This window comes from Nipponia nippon, unplaced genomic scaffold (assembly GCF_047370975.1).
Source record: "Nipponia nippon isolate SJK-2023a ecotype South Korea unplaced genomic scaffold, ASM4737097v1 scaffold_1, whole genome shotgun sequence".
Lineage (NCBI taxonomy): Eukaryota > Metazoa > Chordata > Aves > Pelecaniformes > Threskiornithidae > Nipponia > Nipponia nippon.
Window position 1 is genome coordinate 32,293,779 of NW_028262290.1, and position 22,391 is coordinate 32,316,169.

A 22,391-nucleotide genomic window follows, 5' to 3' on the forward strand; every position below is an offset into this window, starting at 1 on the left:
TTTATTTTTATTGTCTCCTCCTAGTCCTCCGCACCTAAGTAGCTTTGAAAGAAAAAAAAAATCTCTTTTCAGCCTTGATGTGGAGAGACTAGCAACTTTGGATAACCATAAAAATAATGGGAAATAATAAGGAAGAATCTCTCTAATTTCAGTGTTGTAAATTCCAGCTTGGTTTGCTGATGAGCTGTATCAAAGCTACGGAGGTAGCCTCCTGAGAGAACAGAGATGCCTGCCTGGCTTCAAAGGTCATTATGAATCCTTTCATAGGAAAATACTAACTTTTTTAAAACTAGCCCAAGCATTTGATTATTGCATAAAGCAGGAGGGTAAAAATGCACTGAAAAATAAAAAAGTAGCGTAATTTCTACAGTCGGCTCTAATATGGAGCCAACAGCTGGCCAGGAGACGCAAATAATGCCCAAGGCTGATGACCTGTTGTGAGCTGTGGCGCAGAGGGCCACACACCCACACAGCGGTCTCAGTGCTGGAGAGCATCTTGGATGGCTCCAGGGCGCAGGTCCCAGGACGCCCTGTGACCCCATGCACAGCCCTCATTCCCACAGGACCCCTCCTGAGGTCCCAGGGCCAGGGCGGACTCAAAGCAGAAGTGGCATCCTCAGCTTCACCCTTATCTTCCCCCAACTCGGGTGCTGCTGCCGCATTTTCTGCTGTCTCCCAGTGGCAGCCGGCAGCATCCTCCTTCCCCGCAGCACACAGGGGATGTCTTCTCCTTCCCCTAGAGCTCTGCTGCAGGCTGTGGCTGGGCAGGCAGGGACCCAAGCTGACACACCAGGCTGGGTCGAGTCGGGCTTCCTCCAGCATTGGTAGGGTGTCCTAGGAGCATGCACAAGGAAAACTGAGCTGGCCCTTCATGGGGACTTCTAAAAGTCTAACAGAAGCTGTTAATTCAGGCACAGGCTGTGTTTTGTGAGCAAGCAGCTATGCTGCTTTGAAACCTGTCCCTGGAAGCAGAAGATTTGCATTTATCTGGTGCTGCTCCCAAGCTAATAACTATGTCAGGAATAATCTGCAATCTGGGTAACCAGTTCGTGGTTCACTGAGAGCTGTTCACATGCCACAGCGGTCCACCAGTCTTTTCATCATCTGCAAACGTGTAAGTGTAAAACACAGCGCGGGAAGGGGTGTCCCAGCTGCTGAGTCTGGTTGCTTCTGCTGTGAGCATCACCTTTCCTAGCCTGCTTGAAATCCAGCTGAAAAGCAATGAGGTTTTCCTGCTTCCATCCTGCACTCAGGAGGGCTGGTTCAGACTCCCTGGGGACTAGGAATCAGCTCCTAAACTCCAGACTAACAGAGCAGCTAATTTTAACCTGTTTATTCATATGGCTACCTTATCCTTTAGCTTACACAATGCCTGCCCAGTGCTGTATTCTTAAGGAAATCTAGCCAAAAGTAATGAATTTTGCCCAAAGAAAAAGTACTGTCTTTTATGTTGCATATAAAGCCGAATCCAGATTTTAGGGCAAATATAGAACATCAATCTCCACGATGCTGTAAAGCAGGATTTCAGGGTAGAGCACAACCTGACAGGCTTTTTGAAGTAAAACTTACCGTCTGTAGTTGTCTGTTAAATAATCAGAGCTTGCCCTCTTCTGGTGACCAGCAGTTGTACATGGGGATTTTTTGTGAACTGTGAACCTGTGGAAACTGTTATCTAAAAGATTCTTTGGAAAATTATATATTTTAAGAGTTAATGTTTTTAAAATTTATTTTATTATGGTGTACTTGTTTTCCAAAGTTTGTTTAAAAGTCTGTTGCAACTATAATAGATAAAAGAAATTTAAGTTGAAGCTCAGCTGTTTCTTTATATCACACTTGTGTTGGCTGCCTCTTGGCTAATGTCTTTCATGTCCTCCATTTTCAGGAGCTGCTCAGGAGCTTCCTTTTCTGGAACCCATTTGGCCAAAGCCAACCTGTTACAGTAGGAAGACATTTTCCAGCAGCTATTTACTGCCACTCAAAAGAAAGGGAGCATGGCATCACATTGTAAACTTGAGGAAGGTGAATGCTTCCCTAAGTAAATTATCAATTATATGCATTCCTATGGTCGTTGTGGACATTTGAATAGAAAAAGGAACCTCCTTTCATTTCCCCAGAGGAAAAGTTAAAGCTCGGGTGCTATCAGCGCATCAGCGTAACACTGAAGTTAGGAATGCTGAAGCACAGGCATTCTATTGTACACTGGAGAACCCTAATCCATGCGGAGTCCATAGCATACTCTGGTTTCTGCTGCTCACAGAGCTATGGGTTACATTTACATCTATACTGTAGGCTGGATTTTAGGCTCCTCTGTCTTGTGCCCTAGTTCCAAGTGTTGGGGTGGGGGTGGAGAAAGAGTTCAGTGTTTTTCAAGGGAGACAGCTTCAACGGTGACCATCCTCTCTCCTCTGCTGGGAGATGAAGTCTACTTTTCAAATGTGAGAGTTGTTTCATGGTTCATTCAGTCTCTGACCTGCTGATGATTTTTGTTGCTAGTTTCTCTTGCTCTTCCCTGTACTTCTGACATTGCTTTTATCATGTCTTCGGTTTTTCTTTTGAGCTGGCTGCTGTGTATTATCTATTGCTTTCTAGACATGTTTGAAGTTTCAGTAATGCGGATATTCTCATAGTCATGAAAGTTTCTGACGGTGGTGTTGCAAGAGTTGTAATTCTGGCTACTCCTTGCTCCACACAAAAATATCAGCCCTTTTTGTTCTTACAGCTATCCATGGTCATGCCACTCATGTTACAGTGGAGTTAAACCTGAAACTGTCTGGACTCAGTCTTCAGACTTCAGAGCCACCATCTAGCTTATATAAAGACCTAGTGTAAACTGTGCAGCAGACAAAATGGATATCCTTCAGAGGAAATCCTTGCAATCCCTGGTGTATTTAGAGATGATCCCCATTATTAAGACTGACCACTGCATGGCGCTATTGCACCAGCAGCACTGCGGCACCAGCCCTGAGGCACGGGAAAGATCATCTAAAATTCTCCCATTACCCCCCTCGCAATATCCCTTCTGCTGTGTGAACGGCTGCCTCCTTCCACTGCTGAAATATGCTCAGAATGGGGCATGTGCTGCAAGATGGAGGTAGTGCCTGCCTCTTCCCGTGCAATCCTCTCTCCTCTCCACCAAAAACCTGATGAGAGGGTTTGATTCGAGATGATGGGATCTGGCAACAGTTGGATGAGAAAGAACTTGTTCATGCTGCCCTAAATGTAGGTTTTAGACCATGTCCCTCTCCTGGGAGAGGAGTAAGAAGTACTTCTCTGTATGGTTTAAGGCACTGGGAGTACAGCTCTTTCCTACACTGATCACAGAGCCCGTCCCTCTGAAAGGACTGCTGCAAGGCAGAGAGGTAGACAACTCTGCACGCGTGTCTGTAGCACATTGCTGTACATCAGTCACATGCTTGGGAATTCTGGAGTGAAGGAACAGACAGACATTGCTGTTTGGCTACAGAAGGGTTAGGATTTTGTTCCAGTCATTCAAAAAAAAAAAAAACCAAAACCCACCTCCACGTGACAAGAAGCGTGATAACAAAAGGAAAAAAGGCATTGTTTTCAAGTTCTGGATCAGCGATGGGTTTAAACCCTTCTGGATCAGCGATGGGTTTAAACCCTACATCCAAGCCTCCTGACTTTGGAAATGTTTGACTTGGTTTGACCGTAAATGTCATGACACATGAACCGTGACAGTTTTGAATTGTTCCTCTTTGATTACTCGGGCGGCCTCCTCGTGGCAGCCTGGACATAACCGATGGGTTAGCTAACAGGAACCCGAGCCCTCCCCACCCTCGGAGGGGCAGCCCTGGGACCTGCGGAGGCCGCAGGTCAGAATGGCCTTTCTTGGCGTGCTGCACAGCTCTGCCCCGCTGCTGAGCCATCAGATATACACTTCAGTAAGAGGAGGGAGCATCTGCATGGTGCAATGCTGGCACTCCAGGCTCCCCCCCGTCCTTCGGGGGGTTTCAGGCAGCCTGTGGAAAATGCTCTGCATTGCAGCATCAGCTGCTCAAAGCTCACAGCATGTAGTTGGGCATCTACAGTTAATCAAAGATGGGGCCTAATTTTTTTAATCTAAAAGTCCTGAGCACTCCACTTGTCGTTGAATGAAAAAATAAACTGAGATATTTCAAGTAGCCAGAATGGTAATACTTTAAAAATGGATGTTTTGAATATTTTATTACTTTTCAAGGAGATCTCTAATCTGCAAGTCCACATGAGAGATCCATGGCACAAATACGCTTTTGCTAACACAAGCAGGGAGGAGCTAGGAAAGCAGTACTAAAGCAAAATATAGGGATATAATATAAGGGAACAGGAGTAATATAAGGAAATGGCCATGCTGCAGCTCTCTGGGTATTTCTTTTTGTTATTATAGATTAAATATGCAGTGTATTTGCAAGCAGGCTTTCAAAATATAGCTATATCTTAATAAAATGAACCCTAGACCCACAACTGTTGAAAGATCCAAATGAACAGGAGCAGAGCATGGGCTCTGACGTGGGTCTACAGTGCTCATGCTCTCTTGTTCTTCACTCATTTCCCTGGTGCAGTCTTGGTACCTGTGGAGAAGCATTTTCCAGGCAATGGCCAGGTCTGTGCTGGGGTGAACATGTGCCAGGGACCATCCCAACTGGCACTTGGGGTGTGGACACCCTCGTTTGTGGGGGAAGAGAGTTTAGCCCCATGGTGGCAAGGCAGGCTGCCCTACTTGGTCTCAGCATCAGAGCTTTGTCCTTGGCCTGTTCTCCGAGCAAGCACAGCCAGCAGGACAAACAGGAAAAGGGCTTGAAGCACGACCAGAGCTTATTAAATCGATGGACAAGGAAAACTGTAAGTGACTTGCCATTGGGAAATGAAACCAAAATCCAGGAGCCCTCAAACCAAGACCCTGGACCTTAATTCAGACCGTAAAAGGACTGAATGTCCTTTTTCACTGGTACTTAAAGCAATATACAAACTTTGAAGGCTTGGCAATGTTGAAGCTCATGACATCTAGATTCAAAGTTTGTTGTTCGGTGTATCTGCCAGGTTTACTTCTGGTAATTTTCCCAGAAAGACAAGGGATTTAGGCAAGGAAACCCAGCTGCCATAACAAGTTGGAGTACTCCTCTCATTCTGTGGTACAGAGCTCATTGCGCACAGAGCTGAGCTTGCAGCCTTGCGCCTGGATTAGCTTCTGCTGCTTTTTGACTGAGGGTCAAGTCTTCCAGGGACCTAACTTGGCTCTGAAATAAAATAAGCTGCATGGGTCAGAAACTGATGGCTGCAGATCTGGAGCTTTTGGGCCATCTCTCTGAAAGAGCAAGTAAACGATGCCACTTTCATGACTTTAAATTAGAAAACTAATCCTAGAGGTAATTTTCGATCACCTGTCCAGTTCTAAATGGGGTCAGATCCAATTTTATATCTTAGCTTTGCAGCTCAGCAGCTTCCCTAGTGATTTTCTGTTTTTCAATAAATCCTGTAAATGAATCCCTTTTAGCCTGAAAATCAGTGTATTGTTAACAGCCAGAATCTTGCTGCAGCTATTGATGCATGTACCCACAGCTACATTATTCACTTTTCTTCCCCCAAATTCCTTTTTTTTCCCAATATTGAGTCAGGATGGAGGGGTGCATGTGCATGTGTGTGTAGCTAGTTCTCTTTTTTAATGAACTCAGTGCTAGAGGTCACATTTATAGGCTCAGTTTATACGGTAATCTTTAAAAACAACCAGCCTAAGCACTGGAAAACACATAGCAGGGGTTAGTCCTGTATTAGCAGAGAAATAGGCTTGGTTTATTAATAGGTCTTATTTAAGTCTCATTTCCATGCTTTTAGGACTACATTAGGTTCTCACCTCACATGGGCACATGTCAGAGAAGTAATGGAGCGAGAGAAGAGACAAGCCCTTTTTCAGTTCACAGAACCCCAATTCTTTATTAATCACAGCTTGCTCACAATGACATACAGGAAAATAGCACTAATGAAGAGTAGAATATGCAGGCAGCAACCTCCAGGGGGGGTAGGGACAACTTCAAAACTGCAGCTATTTTGGGGACGATGTGTTAGGTTTGGTGATACTGCACTTGGCACAAGCACCCTGTCTAGTCATTTCTCCTGCTTCAGCCCTCATAGTCCTAGATGTCTGTCACTAGGTAGGGTTGGCTAACACTGAAGAGTAAAGGTCATGATGAATGGAAGTCAGCAGTGTCAAAAAAAAGGTAACAACTGGCTCATGGGTTCGAGGTGAAATATTCGGTAGCCTCTTGTACTATTACACATGTAATGTGGTAGCATCAGATAAGTATCATAGATCATGGCATCTACAGATAAAGCCACTTGATGCTTGTAGTTGCTCCATCAATAAATTTTCAAGTGGTGAATTAAGCTCACTTTACAATTAGCATTTGTATGGCTGTTTGGCATCATCCAGAATTTGTCATAGCTTGATGGGTACAATGTGCCTCTTAAATTTGCCTCAAACTGATCCCACTTGCTTTCATTCTGTTGCACAGCTGTATTTGTCGCCTCTCACCTCAAAAAGCAGAAGCAACAAGTACTGCATGTGGTGATTTAACCTCAATTATATAGCACACTACAGAGTCCTGTAGTGTAAGTTGCATTTGAACAAACTACATTTTAAGAGCCTTTTGTCTCGGACAGCTGAACGTGAAGTCACGATACCTGTGATGTAGTCACTGTTTCAACAAAGCTTATTGATGGCAAAGCAGTCTAGGTTATTAGGCAATGACTGGTCTCTAGCACCATAGAACTACTACTGACCTCGTGGTGGGTTGGAATGAAAGTCGCAGGGAATGGAATTAGACGTGAGGTGCTTCAAATGAACAGACCCAGCAAATTCAACCGAGTGGAAATAGACAACATCAGAAGCCTGTTACAGGACATGTAAGATTATGAAATAACTTGCATAATGCAATACTTGTATTTTTTAACAAAAATGTAAGTATTTACAAAATAAGATCCAAGTTTTTTAAACATCAAGCAAATCATTCTGCAAAGAGACCGCATTGTTTTTGTTTTTATTTTTGTTTCTTTTTTAAAGTTTTTTATTGAGTGAGTTCTTCATTTTTTTTTTTTAAACCATGTCATACATTTCCCATACTGATATCGCATGATCCATAATAATATAGGCAGGGGAAGTTTACTAATGGTAGGGATGGGTCACATCCACCATTGCTGTTTTCAGCCAGACAGTTCCACCTGGAGCTCCTTGTTTCTACGGACCTCTGCAGCATGCCTCTCCTGGAAAACATCAAGAAGGGAAACCATCAAACCTCTTTCTCATTCCACCTGCCCAGGGAGCCTCCTGATGACAACCCGTTTGGTGCCTGTGCAAAACTTGTTTCACAGCACAGCCTTCTTTAAAGGATGCAGCTCAGGAGAGGTGTCATCCACCAGACCAGCCTGAGGCATGTTTGACGCTTACATTCTGCTTATGCTCTGGAGCTCAGTCTTTTATCTGGTATGGCCTTATAATCCTCAGCACCTCACAGTTTCATTTTAAAGGCCCACATAGAGAGGTGTTGCCTGCAGCATAAAATGTGCCACACGCTCGCATTTGCTCTTTGAATTCCTAGATGTTAAACTAAATATAGGGGAGGATGAGTGGGCTTGAATTAATTGCCTGCACACTGTATGCAGAAAAAGTTTTAGTTACTGTGTTATCTGTAGCATTTAGGAACCATTGATAAAGGTCCAAGAATTTAGTTCCACCAAGATGGGTCAATCTGAACATCTCAAACATCCCCTTAGACACAACGATGAAGCTAGCTGTCCTCTCCATTCTTTCTCTGGCTGTGATGGAGAAGGGACGTGGTTACCAAAAGTCAATGCTAGACCCTTCTGTCCACTTCCAGCCATGCTGCCTTCCCTTTTACAAAAGCAGTCATAACTAATTTAGACTTATTTGAGTCACTCTGTATTCAGAGACTTCTGTGGAAATGGGCCTGTGGTCAGGAACAACAGCTGTCAAATGAATTTAGGAATGTTCTACTTGGGGTGTTTATAAAACTATTGTATTTTTGGCAACTTCTGCGTTTTAGGGCTTTTGGTTTATGCCTCTCTCCTTTCAACTGTCAAACTATCAGACTTTTACCTCTTGAGTCTGATCACTGAAAAAAAACCCCAGACAACCAAATGACAAGCACAAAGCGACTACAGAAGCAAACATCCATCCCTAGCTGACTTCAGTTTAAGGCACTCCCTAGCTATTTCCATGCATTAGAGGATCTTTTATTGTCAAAAATTCACCAAAGTCAACAGTTATCTTTTTATTGTCTGAGTTGAACTATGGATCACAGGCCAAGAGAGCTTATTGCATCAACTGACTGTAAATCACAGTTTCTTATAAGTTCCGTAACTCTGAATGCTAGATTTTGTATGGGACTTGTTCCTTGCTCCTGTTAACTGCAGTATGCAGAAGTTATCTTTGATTGTAGGAACTTCTAGACACCAAAACCTTGGGGCATCCACAGTTCTGTGTAATTTTTGAAGATTTGGACCCAGATATCTCACTTCTTCTTTTCCTGCATATTCAGGGTTCACTTTTGTGTTGGCAAAACTGTGTAGTCATGCAATTTTTAATTACTGGTCTGTAAAAATGTTCCCAAATGAGTTATTGTCACCTTTGTTCAGAAGCCTTCTTTGGATTTCATGCACATATGCCATCATATTGCTGTGGAAACGGGGCTTAACAGTCTGTTAACATTAACCTAGGACGGAGAGATGCTTCAGCTGTCCTTCCCAGTTCCTTTTGGGTCTCAAGGATGACCAATTGGCTTTTCCCTTTCATAAGCTTTGGGGTATGTGTCTGCAAACTAATCTCATACAAAAATGTCAAGCTCAAGAATTATTCTGTTTGCATAGTCACTTGTAATATCATCCTTGGTTTCTGTTGTTTCTTTCCTGCTCTGTGAGACTTTTGTCTCCAACAAAGAAACAGAGGTGCTTATGGAGAAGATCTCATTGAAAACCACTGAGAGCTATTTTCTTTCTGTTGGTCAATTTACTAACATATTAGAAAGTTCATCATTGAGAGAAACAAGTGATCACTCATGCAGAACTAATTAGTTTTTTCTTAACACTTCTAAATCTTTATTCGCATGTTTTTCTCTCTTGTGTGAAAGGGTTGTTTTGGAGAAGGGCACACTTGGTCCTGCATCGTGGGGTTTGTGATTTACCTGTTTCCTCTGACTGTACCAAAAGATCTCCAAAAGAAAATTTACTCTCTTTACTTGCAAGACTTATGGAAGAACAGGCCCCTTTTGATGTATAGGAAAGATTTTTTCCACATATTTTTTTGTCTTTCTCCTCCGAGAAACCAAGAACTACAGAGAACAACTGTTTGATTTGATCAATGACTTTTCGTAAAAGTTGAAATCTAAACATGTGACCTTTCATTTGTTCACAGCACTTCCTAAAAGGTAGAAAATCAGTCTTTCTCTGGAGACAGTCCAGTGAAGGGCTATGAAGATTAAGGAACTGGAGCATCTCTCAGTCTCTGCTATGAGGAAAGGCTGAGGGAGCTGGGACAGTTCAGCCTGGGGAAGAAAAGCCTCAGGGGGATCTTATATAAATACCTGAAGAAGGGTACAAAGAGGACAGAGCCAGCCTCTTGTCAGTGATGCCCAATGACAGGACCAGAGGCAGTGGGCACAAACTGAAACATGAGAGGCTCCCTCTGAACATCAGGAAACACTTTTTCAGTGTGAGCGTGACGGAGCACTGGCACAGGTTGCCCAGGGATGTTGAGGAGTCTCCATTCTTGGAGATATTAAAAAGCTGTCTGGACATGGTCCTGGGCAGCCTACTCTGGGTGGCCCTACTTGAGCAGGGGTGGTGGACCAGATGACCTCCAGAGGTCCCTTCCAATCTCAACCATTCTGTGATTGTGTGATTATAGATGTTTAGTCTTGTGAGTGGTGGTTTAGACAGGCATCAGGGACTCTGACTTAAAAATTGCTCAAGTGTAGCAACTGAGATAGGAGCTACCCACAACATCTCTTCAAAATATTGATTAGTTTTTGCTCTTTGGTCTAGGGTGAGGAGTGATGGTGCAGTTACCTTTTCTTGGAGACGTTCAATAAGAGCAGCTAAATTAGCTTCACGGTTTTCTTTGATCTGTTCCATTTTCAGTATCAGCTTTTCCTCTGCCATTTTGCTGAAGTTATTGTTCTCCTCCAAAGCCTTTTGAAGCACTTCTCGCTCATGTTCTCTCTTCTCTGCCAGATGTTTGAGCACCTGGGCCTCCTGGGACTGGAAACAGAGAGACATGTGGCTGAAATGAAATGCTTATGTGGAGAAAAAAACCCAACCATAGGGTAACAGTTCACAGAGTTTAGAAACTGCGTAAAGTTTGTTGCTTTGTTGCTACATGCACTGTTTGGAAAGATCACTTCTGTGTATAAACCAGATTAACTTCAATAACAGGGGCTTAAGAGGCACTGGCTAAATGTGAGGTGTGTGCCTGAGGCAGCAGCAGAGAAGTGTCCAAAGCACTTCTGTTAACAAGAAATGCTGTCATGCGTTACTGCCCTGGGTTGTCCGGGTTACTGCAGTGGTTGCTCAACCTCTGACAGCTGCCGTCTTTTAGCTATGAGCATTTTATTCATAGAGCTATGGGACTGGGGGCTGAAGGTATGTACAGTGTTAAAAAGGAGGTTGCCGACAGAGCAGACGTGCATTTTTCGCCTAGGTTGGACTATCCTTTAATGTGCTTGAATAGTTAATAACGGGCTTTGAAGTTTACTGTTGTGAAAGACAGACAGAATCAATGCAGACAATGTTCTTTTCCCCCTGGTATTTATGTTTGGCTTCATCTCACTGATTAGGAAGGGAAAAAAGGGGTTTATTCTATAGAAAAAACCAAAAAAGCTATTTTTAATTAAAAATTCAAATTTTGCAAGGAAGATGAAAACTGCAGGTAGGAATTACTCGGATGCAACCTATGTGCAATACTGTGTTATTCTTCTTTGTAAACTCATTGCTCAGAAGCATAAGCTTGGTTATTTATTTTAAATGAAGTTACTAATATGAAACCACTAATCCTAGGAGAGAGCCAAGATGAGCATTGGACCCACCCTCCAGGCAAGTCTAGTTGAAAAGACAGTATGTTTCAGAGGGGTTATTTGGAAATGATGAACAACATTGTATGCTTTTGGATAAAATAAATTAGAGGGAGCATGAGAAGCAAACAGAAATCAGGGAATGAAATATGGCTCCAGGAAGCTAAGTGTGTATTTCAGTGCAGATCACAATGCACTGTTTCCATTGTTATCTGTAAAAATGAATTAGCTTAAGGCCTAAATTAAGGGCTGCAACCAATAATTACAATTAGTGATAATGAATCCTATTAAATTCTATCATGTGGCTTTAAATGGAGTGAAAAAGGCTGCAACTCTTTTACATGAGTGAGATATAACTAGAAGGAGAAAACAAGTGTTGTAACGAAGGTAAGAAAGATACACATAAAGCCAAAAGCACTGACGAGGCAAATTAAGCAGATTCTAGAAAAGGCTGCAAAAGCCAGGCAGAACATCTTGCAGCAAGACACTGAAGTAAAACGTATCTGGCTTTGCAAGGCTGTAATAGCTTGCTTGAGATCAGAGAAAAAAGCTGCTTTCATCCATCTTAGTGACTTAATGCATTTGCTTTCACCTCTGGCCTGGTTGCTGTTAAGGGCTCATTTCTCAAACTGTGCTCCCTGGAGCACTCCTGATGGGAATGGTCTACTGAAATGGTTGGCACCTTACAAAGGCTCCTCCTTGCTCTTACCTCCATTACAGCACATGCTGAACAGATAGTAATAGAGCAAGCATTCTTCAGATCTTTGACTCAGAGAAAATAACTGTTGTGAAGGTCAAAAGAGGTTGCAAATGGGAACAAAAAGTCCCCAGGCAAGACAGGCGCAACCAAAAGCAGAGGGAGTTTCACTGGCAGAGAATGGAAGGAGAATGAGCCAAAGGGAAAGAGAGCTGGGCAAAGAAGGAAATTTGTAGACTAACTGAAAAATCATAAAACCCCCATAAGTTTAACAAGAATATCAATAATTTTAATAATCATATAATAAAAATAAATTATTTTGAATAAAAGATTTGATTTCACATACTTAGCATTTAACATTTCTTTAAATGTAGGCTACTTAAAAATATAAAGAAGTTATTTTTAAAGATTTTGTACAATGTAACACTGAAATAATTGAACATCATCTTGTTTTACCATTTTTGGACCAGCTTGAGTGATTCAGTTTGACCAGTGCTTGTGAAGTTATTCTGCATTTTCTGTTTAATTTACTATTCAATGTCAACCTTTCATCTACTTTTGGAAAAGTTATCGTCATTAAATTTTGGTTGCTGACATGAAGTTTGTGAAGCCTTTGCTTAAGTGGTCTAAAAGTAACTTCGATAATCTAAGAATCTATTTATCTTCCTGTTGGGAGTTTAAATGGAAAAGATACTATGATACTAATTGTAATGTCCTTTCCCATGTAACATTTAAGAAGTGACTTCTTAATTTGGAAGGCTAACATTTCATGGTGTTTAAATATATATATAAAATGTGTTATAAAATCAAGCATTTTCATATTTGATAAACAGACATTTCCAAGGACATACCCAGGGCCAATGGAGATGGTATAATGAAAAGTAAGGTTTAGACTGTGCCTATAAGCGGCATTTTTGAAAAGAACATTGGCTTTCAAAGGTAGGTAGCAACATGCCTTTGAGACTTTGGGGCACTTGCCCATTTTTCAGGATTTATCTTCTTCCATTCAAACCCTTTGCCTTCTGGAACTACTTCTTATTATCATAAATCCAGGAGAATAGTGAAAAATTAGAGTTCCATATCAAAGTACACATAGTTCTGGAGGCTATGCTGGCAGACAACACATTCAAAAGTAATTTGTCCACTAATGCATGATAATGAAGAAAATCCTTATACTCTAATTCAGTATTCACTGGATGCAAATTGTGTTGGCACCAGTAGAGTCTGAATGGCAGCTAAACCAGGCCTCAGGAACTGACTGCACCCCTAATGCGATTTTCCTTTATGATATGCCTTAAACGGCATTCCTTTTCCTCACTCAAAATGTTCAAGGTACCAAGGACTGGTTCAAAATAAAGGGATCCCCCTCGCCAGCACAAAACATCCATGGGGTAGAGTCTCATTTAGACCGATGTCCGTCTTCTAACGCTGTTGTACCCCAGCTGTGAGTCTGCCTGTTTCCCTGGTGTTCAGACCATTTTTGAAATCCCCTTATGACAATTTTGGAAGGCAGTTGGTGTGTTTTTGTACTAGATTGTCAAACAATTTTCTGTTTCCAACACATTTGGCAAAAGAACTTGGCCACCCTGTCTGTTCAAAGTCTACTACACATCCAGAAATGGCTAAATGAATGACCCCAGATACCTAGTGGGGCTGGGATTAATAGACTCCCTTTGTTGTTTGTGTTGGCTTTTAACTGCTGCGTTTGGATTCCCACGTTCTTGATACAGGATTCCAACATATGTAGGAAGTTTTGATTCCAAGTTTATTTTCAACATTGTGTTGATTGAAGTGCTGGAAAGGATATTTTCAAATCCTTGATAGTCCATGTTCTAACACATTTGTAAATGGCTTACAATAAGAGCTTCTTGTATAACTATTGTGAGAAAATGAGTAAAAAAAGGCTGGAAAAGGGATGAAAGATAAAGAAGATTAATGAGGAGAGAAAAGTATGAAATGGCAGAGAAAGGAAAAAGCAATACTCGAGGGGGAATATCCAGAAGACTTCTTAAATATAACAAGGAATAATCAATAATAGTGCTGCAGCATGTAATACTAGATGGGGAGGAATAAAAATGTTGCAAAACATTCCTGTTTGTTGCAAAATGTACTGCTATGCTAAAAAGATGGCTAATGCAGGCAAACGCCTATGATATTCATGTCATATTTCTAAAGGATGTTGTGCTCCTCCAGTTCTCAGAGATGAGTGCTTCTAAAGGAAATCCACATCTCATACTTAGATGGCTAGAGATAGATGCAGACAACTAAACATTCATTTCATGAGAAAAATTATTTATGGACACTGGCTTTGGAGATATATATATATATAAATTATTACTCACAGAAAGAAAATTCTACTTACCTGAGTAACAGGTGCTTTATTTTCTCACATTTATCTATTTTTCTTTGACATGTCCAAATATTGAAGTCATTTACGCAGAGATAAAATTACAGGATTACTTTTAACCAAGAAATGGGCTCAGACAACTGCTTTTAAACTGGGAATTTCAGCTTGAATGCATTCACCTTAGTTACTAGGATCCTTAGTTACTAGGATGTATGAGGCACACTACCAGTCATGAGAGCTCCACTTTCATAACACATTCATTCACTGGCTGGATTTTTTAAAATTAAATTGTTCAGCAGAAGCTGTGTTAACCTTAGTATTCTTCAGCATATTGTGTATTTAAGGTATATTATTAATGGAACATAATGGGAAGACAGAATTAAAGGCTCCTAGTGCAAGGTAAATGCCAAGGTGAAGCCTAGGTATTAATCAGAAAGAAATGGTGAGTTGAAGTAGTGATGTTTTCAGGTGAAGGAATTGAGGTTGGGATTTTTCCACATAGAAGCGAGAGAATGGACTCAAGTTAGACCTCACTCATGGTACTGGCTTCTTCAAATCTCTGTATGGTTACATCCTATTCCTCACTAGAAATACTATTATTTGTATTACATTAGCACCTGTTCAGGCTGTTGTGAGGACTCACTGTCCCCGGCAGTGTGCTAATACACAGGGAGAGGCAGATCCTCTCCCACAGCAATGACAGTCCAGAGAGACACAAAAAAGACGGGAATGCTCCTGCTCCATGGGGTCACAGAGCAGAGGAGTGAAATGGCCATACGTCAGGAGAGCCAGAGACATCTGAGCTTTAACCGTAGGTGAAGTCTTGCTTCTACTGAAACCAGATAGATATAGTGCAAAATTTTGCTTGAATTTGGATGAGAATCTTTTTTTTTTGTCCTGTCTGCCAGTGGAGCTTTGGGTCAGGGCTACTAAGCACATAAAGAAGAGTAAAAAAAAAAAAAAAAAAAAAGGGCCCATCCACAATGTGAAACAAACCCCTTGCTGATGCAAGAGGTACCACCTGAGCCCTCTGCCTGATGCTCCCCTCCCTGCTCATGAGGCGTTCCTTGATCTGCTGCAGTTTGAGGCCTGGCATTTTAAAGCTAATAAAGATCAATGTCAGTTCATCTTATGATTATTTAATAGCAGCAAAGCCCACAGCAGACTGTGGGGAGCAGCTTTGCCAGCATTGGGATGTATGCTGTCTCTGCTCGACTCCATGCGCTCTGAGACAAGACCTTTGTGCCTAACACCTTTGTTTGCTCCTAGCTGGTATCAAACATCTTCCTGTGGCCACATATCCCACAGGCTTACACTTTTTGGATGAGGAGCTGCAGAGTGGCTTGAGGTTTTGGTTATCTTTCATAAACATTAGGTGTGAAGCACCATGTATGGAAACGCTATGGTGTAAACCAAAATGGGGCAGAAACATCTGGTTCTGGTGCTGATTCCACACGTATTGCTGGGACCTTCATGTGGAAAAGCATTTCATGCTGTATTCCCGCTCCACACAAGCACAGCTGAGGGCCAGCAGCAACAGAAAGGGAGATCAGTAGATGAGCAAGATGAGAGGCAAAAGTCTCGGGCAGTGCCTGTCCTCCCTCCCAGCCTGCTCGCTTGCTTACAAATTACAGGAAACCAAAGAGGGGACTAGGAATGAATTGGAAGAACGAAGCTCCAATTTTGCCAGGGAAGATACTGATCCCTTCTCTGCTTCTCTTCTTGCCTGGAGCGGCAGTTTTGTAGGTCCCGCACAATTTCTAGGAGGGGGCATTTGTCCCCCAGCTCCACCGCCTTCCCCGCCTTGGTGAAGCCTTTTACCCCAACAGCCTGGTGTACCATGCAGTAAAGCACAGGTGGCTTTTTCAATGCCAAAGGAGAGATGGATCAAGAGTATTAAGAAGTACCTCTGGGCAGGGTGTGGGGCTGGCTCAAAGGGGCAGCAAGTTGGGTGCTGAAGCCCAACGCAGAGTGCGGCCGCGACGCTGGCAGAGACGCCTCGGGCTGCCTGCCTGCTGCAGGGAGCACAGCAAGCCTTGCCCAGCCTGGGCTGCATGGGGGGCTTATCTTGCCACATTTCATAGTAATGGTATTAAAACCTCATGTAGCTATAAGTCTACATCCAACAGCATGAAAGTTAAAAATTATGACTGTTCTCCTGCATTCTTTGTGGCGCTAAGCACTAGGGACGAGCCTGATTCAATTTCATCCCAATACAAAGCCATTAAGAGGATTTAATTACATACGACTTCTCTCCCATAATCCAAAGTCTAGTAGAAATGTGCTTCCCTTTAGTGTTTCATTTTTATGCTAGTAAGTTGAACACGGGTAATAAAGATATATAATTCAACATATGGTTCTTGAAGTCTGTACATCAAGTGTAATAATAGAGGAACATTCAAGGCCAATGGATAAAAATTGTCAAATGCTAAAGGTTCTGTAGGAAATAATCTGCTGCTTACAATGTCATTGTGCTCTAATTTCTTAAGTGGGAAGGATGAAAAGATCTTTCTGATTATCCACCAAGGTGCGAAAATATAGCACACATATGCCAGAAAAATAATGGGATGATAACGACATGCTGTAAAGAGGATTCTATAAATGGAAAGGACAAATCTGTAACTAGCCCAAATGGGTCTCGCTATGCGGTGCAAAAGGAAAAAATGCCTCAGGTGAAACTGTCGGTTTGATCTGAGAGTATGAGGTCACAGTGACTGTCAAGTGAGGTACAGAAAAAGGGGGAGAAAAGGGAAGAGGCCTGTAAAAGCTTATAAGGGAATAAACAAGAATGATAAACAGGAAACAGCAGAAGCAGGAGACTGCTGAAGTGCATGTATTGCCGTAGATGTTCTCATGAGTTTGAAAGTTTATTAATGAACACTGCCTAATTAACAGAGCAGAACCTAATTCCTAAACAGTGTGAAATCAATTAGTATTTTTTCCAAAAAGGCAATTCTCATCCATTAGTTATACTTGATTTTAATTCGAACTGTGCTGGAAGGACACAATCTAGAATGGTCATGCCTGACAGCTGCTGTACATAGATTGAAAAGTATGATAACAAATGCCATGCTGGATGTCAGAAAGTCTGTTTGGTTCATCTAGCAACAGAAAGTGGAAGAGGCTTAGGGAAAGTGTAGATGAAGTTGGGCAAATCTGCCTCATCCTTTCCTTGAGAGATAGACAGATATAGATATATAGCAGTCACCAAGTTACATATTTTTCTGAGCCAGAGGCTGCATTCATATAATCACTTCCTACAAGGTAGTGCTCTATCAATTTTGTTATTATCTTTTTGAAATACATAATATTTTAATAATCTCTAAATAGTCTGTGATAACAAATACAGCTTGATTAAACAATACATGAAAAGGTGATTCCTTCCCTCTGTTTTGAAATTGCCATCTGATGATTTCATTGAGTGTTTCTTCCCCTTTGGATTGCGTGAAACAGAATATAATTGTTCCTATTCATCTTCTCATTGCCATTCATGACTTTGTAGACTTCTATCTTATCTTCCATCTCTTGTCTCTTTCCAAGCTGAAAAGTGGACTATTTAATTTATCTTCTTATGGAAGATGTTCTGCTCCTCTGATTGCTTTTTTATCCTTCTCTGCAATATACTCTTTTTCAGGCCAAAAATGAAGGCAATAGTTGAGATGTGGGAGCACCAGGGATTATAACAGTGAGGTAATGAAGTTTTCTGCTCTGTTCTTTGTTCCTTTCTCAGCAATTTCTGCTGCAATGCTCATATGGAGGATCTTGTCTATTAAAATAACTGTTATATGTTCATTCAAAATGAATATAGTACCAAGGGGAAGAAATGGCAGGTGTCTGTATTGCTATCACTGATTACCAGTTTATCGCATAATGAGTTTTTCTTTAGCAAGAAATGAACAGTAATGAAATCAATGAAATGAAATCTCTGGGACATTCAATTTCTATTTCCCACTAAGTATATGCATAATATCAGGCTTCTTAACTGCTGCCATTTCATTCTGTGTCCGTCTTTACTTGAATATTTCTACTCGGTACAGAGGCGCTTCACAGATCGAGTCTTTGGGGTATATCATCATTTGGGTGTGTGAAAGCTCATACTTCTGGGCAGGTGCTAGTGCGAATGCATATTCCTTTCACATACAGTCATGTCCTTTCACTGAAACGAACACTCTGGCAGCAGACTTTCTTTGAAAGAAGCAATAGTGCTAATGTGTGTGTATTAGAAGCACAGTCTTGTGTTAGCAAGGCAGCAGAAATGGCAAATGTGGCAACGCTTCAGTGTTCACCTAAAATAATTGTTCAAATTAGTGAGGTCCAGAATAGTCAGGTTTCACTGCAAATCAAAACTGAGGGCCAGGTTTTAAGGACCTCTCAGTAATCCAGATCTACTGGCTTCTATGGACTCACATCTCACCATACACCAGTATAATCACTCCGTTGGGTTTCTTGGAAGTGACCCTGATCTGGTCTGAAAGGAGTGAAAGGAGAATAGACCTGCTTTTGTTGGAGCTGCTGCATGCGCTATCTGTGGCATATCTGCTGTCCCTGGACTTCTGCCTACACTTTTGTCCATATCTGGAAACAATTCTGTAAGCATCTGTTTTAGTAACAAATCACATTGTTTAAGAGATAAATCAAAGGCTCAGAAACATCTAAGCTTGATTCATTTTCAGATACACTCTACCAGGGACTCCATGTGCAGGTGGAAGGGGTTTCTAACTCCAATTTAACTGGTGCAGGCAGATTTGCCACAAAATAACATTGATTGCCTGGTTGAAGGACACAGAGAGTCCTTCTATGGCTCCTGAGGCTTCCCTGGCTTCTGTGGCTTTCCTTTTGTGCCACAGCAAAAGGAAACATGGATTAACCAGGACAATATGTTACCACATCTTGAGTTTTCTGTGGCCATTGCAGCCAGCCATGACCTTCCTCAAATGGTGCCACACAGCATAAACACTGAGCCCATAGAGAACACTGCTAATTTTCAGACTGGCAATTCAGGCTGTCAGTGATGAGTGTCTCATTGGCTTTGCCTGTCATCCTCCAACTTATCTGATCTGGAATTTGGCCTTTTATCTTCTGGGAAAAAAAAAAAAGAGCAATCTGAGCTAGCTCTGACTTAGAGCAAATAAAGACCTCTTCAACACATCAGTCAAGATGAAAGCCAAATAAAGAGTTAATATGTGGACTGCCTGCTGCATGCACCTTGCATTTGTGCTAACCTTTGTGAAGAAGGTGTAACAATCCTTCTAAACCCTATGTGACAAGCATTGATTATGAAACACGGTTTTACCATTATGGGTAAGGTCATAAAGAAGGGAACACTTAGTCTGTAGATAACCCTACAAGGCCAACTTCCAGCAATACTGAGAGTGTCTCCTTAGTAGCTGTTCTATGCCAGCATCTTCATCCACACGTGTGGTGAATGATCCAGAACACTCTTTATTCAGGCTGATGTGCCTCCATACTGCATAAATAAGACATTTTAGTTGCTTCAGGCAGGCCTTCTGAGTAATTTCCATGAGCACTACAAGGAGTCAAGATCTGGTAGCCCAGACAGTACCTGTTTGAATTGCATATCCACCTCTTTTAAACTTAGACACCAGAAGAATTGTACTGGTTTTCAGCAACTATTATAGATGGTCTGAATGAACCGCTTACACTCACACAGTAAGCATGCGTATTTGAACCCACTTGGGCCTCTTGTCCAAAGCTATCTGTATTTTGTGACACACACTTCCCAAGCGTCAAAACCAGTGAGGTTTGTTTGCAAGCTGCTGAAAGAAAATAAAAACTCATTTGTTAAACATGTTAATAATTTTTGTCCATGCAAGCCACTGTGAGTCAGTGATGGCAATGGAAAACATACCAAGGACAGGAAACTTGGCTGTTGTTGTGTACACTGTCAGGTCTAATTACTAGCATTTTTTTAAGGAAAGATACCTTTCTCCTCTCCTCTGCAGCCTCCAGCTTTTTCTGGATTTCCTCAAGAGAGAGTTCTTTCTTCTTTGGAGAAGCTAAAGTTCGTGGTGCTTCTGAGATGGGAGATGGCGGCTTTAGGATCAGTTCAAAGGCCTGGCCCGAGGCACGTTTGTTGATTTGTTTCACTTCCATGTCTGCACAATAAAGTGAGAAACGGTAAGCCCTTCAATACCTCAGCGGTATTGAGGAGAGAAGCAGCACAGACGTTTGTGTAGGATAAGAAGCACAGACAAAAGATTTACCGTCTTTGCCTTGGGCATTTTAAATGCAATGGCAGATTATGGGCTGAAAACTGTTCTCAGGAGAAGTGTATTCCATTTTCTCTGTAATAGCTTAATTATACCTTAATCTCATAAAGATAAAAATTTACAGCAGTTTTGGAAGCTTATTGGGGTTCCGTGTCATTTCACACCCCCTGTGAGCAGTGCCCAAACTGATTAATTTTTTAAGCATGCTTTCATCTTTTCTTGGTTTCCTTGGGAATTATGTCAGCTGTGAAGAGCTGTAATTTTCAAATAGGTAGTAGGAAAAGTACAGCTCAGTATGAGAGGGCTAGCTTTAAGAGTTTAGTTAGCTGCTATTAGGAACAATATCCAGCATCACGGGTAATACACAATCAATAGAAAGTAATAGCCAAAACCAGCAAACGAGTTGTTAAATCAGCAAAATATCCACTGACTAACATTATGGACTGGGACGGTGAATGGAGTAATTTCCCAGCACTAGCACATTATCTGACCTGCAGGATGGTTTCCAGTGAAAGTCACTCACCATCATATTTATAGATGTTCATGTTGCGAGGTTCAGGGTAAAAACAGGAGCAGATCAGAGAGAGCATGGACAGCTCCTTCATCTTTTCCTTGTAAGCTGAAACGAGAGACCTTGTTAGCATGCTTCATTTCCCCAAATCCTCCTTAGTGAATCTCTAACTGAGGTGACTGGCTGGGGACCAGGAAATCTGCTCTATCACCCACCTGGCATATTTCTCTAGAATATTCACTTTCAAATATTGCTTCTGAACATTGAGCCTTTATCAAATTACACATGAGGTGCTCAGTACTGCAGACTGCTTCTGATCTCCTACATGACCTCAGCCTTAGGTCTAACACAGACAGTCCTCTTTGGTTTATACAAAGTGAATTTGGCTACCAGGAAATTTATTTAGCATTGGAAGAGTGCCATGACTCCACTCTCTCCTGGCAGGTGGAGAGAAATGAAGCTCTTACAAATTCTCTGACGTATCCAAATGCAATTGAGAACAGCTCTGAAATGCTGCCCATGTGTTGCCATAGACAGATGCTAAAGACATTATCTGTTACAAATGAAAATGTCATCCAGATAATTAAAAATAAAACCAGACATGAGGATACATTTATCAAATCCTTTGCAAAAGGTCCTTAATATGCCTAACTACTTGAAACAAAACTTTTCCTTCCTCACCTACTTGCTTCCATACTCAGGGCTAGTGTATATCAGCTGATGCAATAAATACCCTTGTAATTTACCTTTAGGATATTACCTTTACTGACTTTGTAATGCCTATAGGCCCCAGTCATGGACTGAGGAGGACTTAGACTAGAAATGGTGATACCAATACCTACCCATTATACAATATGTTCTGTGTTCACCCTTTCTAATTGCTATCATCCCAGTTTCTAAGTAGGAAAATAGTCTTGTATCTGGTCACTTGGTAAGTCAATGACAGAGCCCAGACTAGAGCCAGCTCTCCTGGGTCCTGGGGTAATACCCTAGCCACTGCCCACACTGCATAAAGTATATATGTTGAGGGGGAGGTTGCTTCAAAATTCATCTTGGCACACACAAATCCCTGCTGCTGTCAAAATCATATCTACAGAGGCAGACACACATTTACTGCCAGCATGTGAAAACATGGCTTAAAATATAACTGTGGCTGAAAGTATTGTATTTAACAGATTAGGCCAAATTAATCCTTGATGTTACTAAAGGAAAATCAGACAGCCCTTTGATCTTCAAATTGTGGATACATATGAAATTGTCATTCAGCCTTTCTCATGGATGCGCTTGTGCTTTTTTGATTTTTTTTCCTGTTCAGAAAGGCCCCTGAAGTTGATGAGGGCTTGAGAACCTTTAGGTGCTGCTCAAAATCGTGGCATTTGAATGATACTGTACTGCCATAAAAGACAATAACAAATGTTGCTATAAAAAGACAACAAAAAATGTTTCTATAAATACATTAAGAACAAAAGAAGGGCTAAGGAGACTCTCCATCCTTTGTTGGATGTGGGGGGAAACATAGTGACAAAGGATG

The 22,391-nt window shown here is 41.7% G+C and overlaps 1 protein-coding gene across 1 annotated transcript in view; it reads right to left on the reverse strand.

Moving 5' to 3' along the window:
• Window positions 1-5,908: 5,908 nt before the first annotated feature.
• STMN2 (stathmin 2) overlaps window positions 5,909-22,391 on the reverse strand; it is a 42,363-nt gene continuing 25,880 nt past the window's right edge. The window contains exons 2-5 of the mRNA XM_009471813.2: window positions 20,873-20,968; window positions 20,063-20,235; window positions 10,075-10,266; window positions 5,909-7,254 (exon numbers count right to left, since the gene is read on the reverse strand). Coding sequence (XP_009470088.1) covers window positions 7,195-7,254; window positions 10,075-10,266; window positions 20,063-20,235; window positions 20,873-20,968 — 521 coding nt within the window. The 3' untranslated portion in view covers window positions 5,909-7,194. The remainder of the gene's footprint in view (window positions 7,255-10,074; window positions 10,267-20,062; window positions 20,236-20,872; window positions 20,969-22,391) is intronic.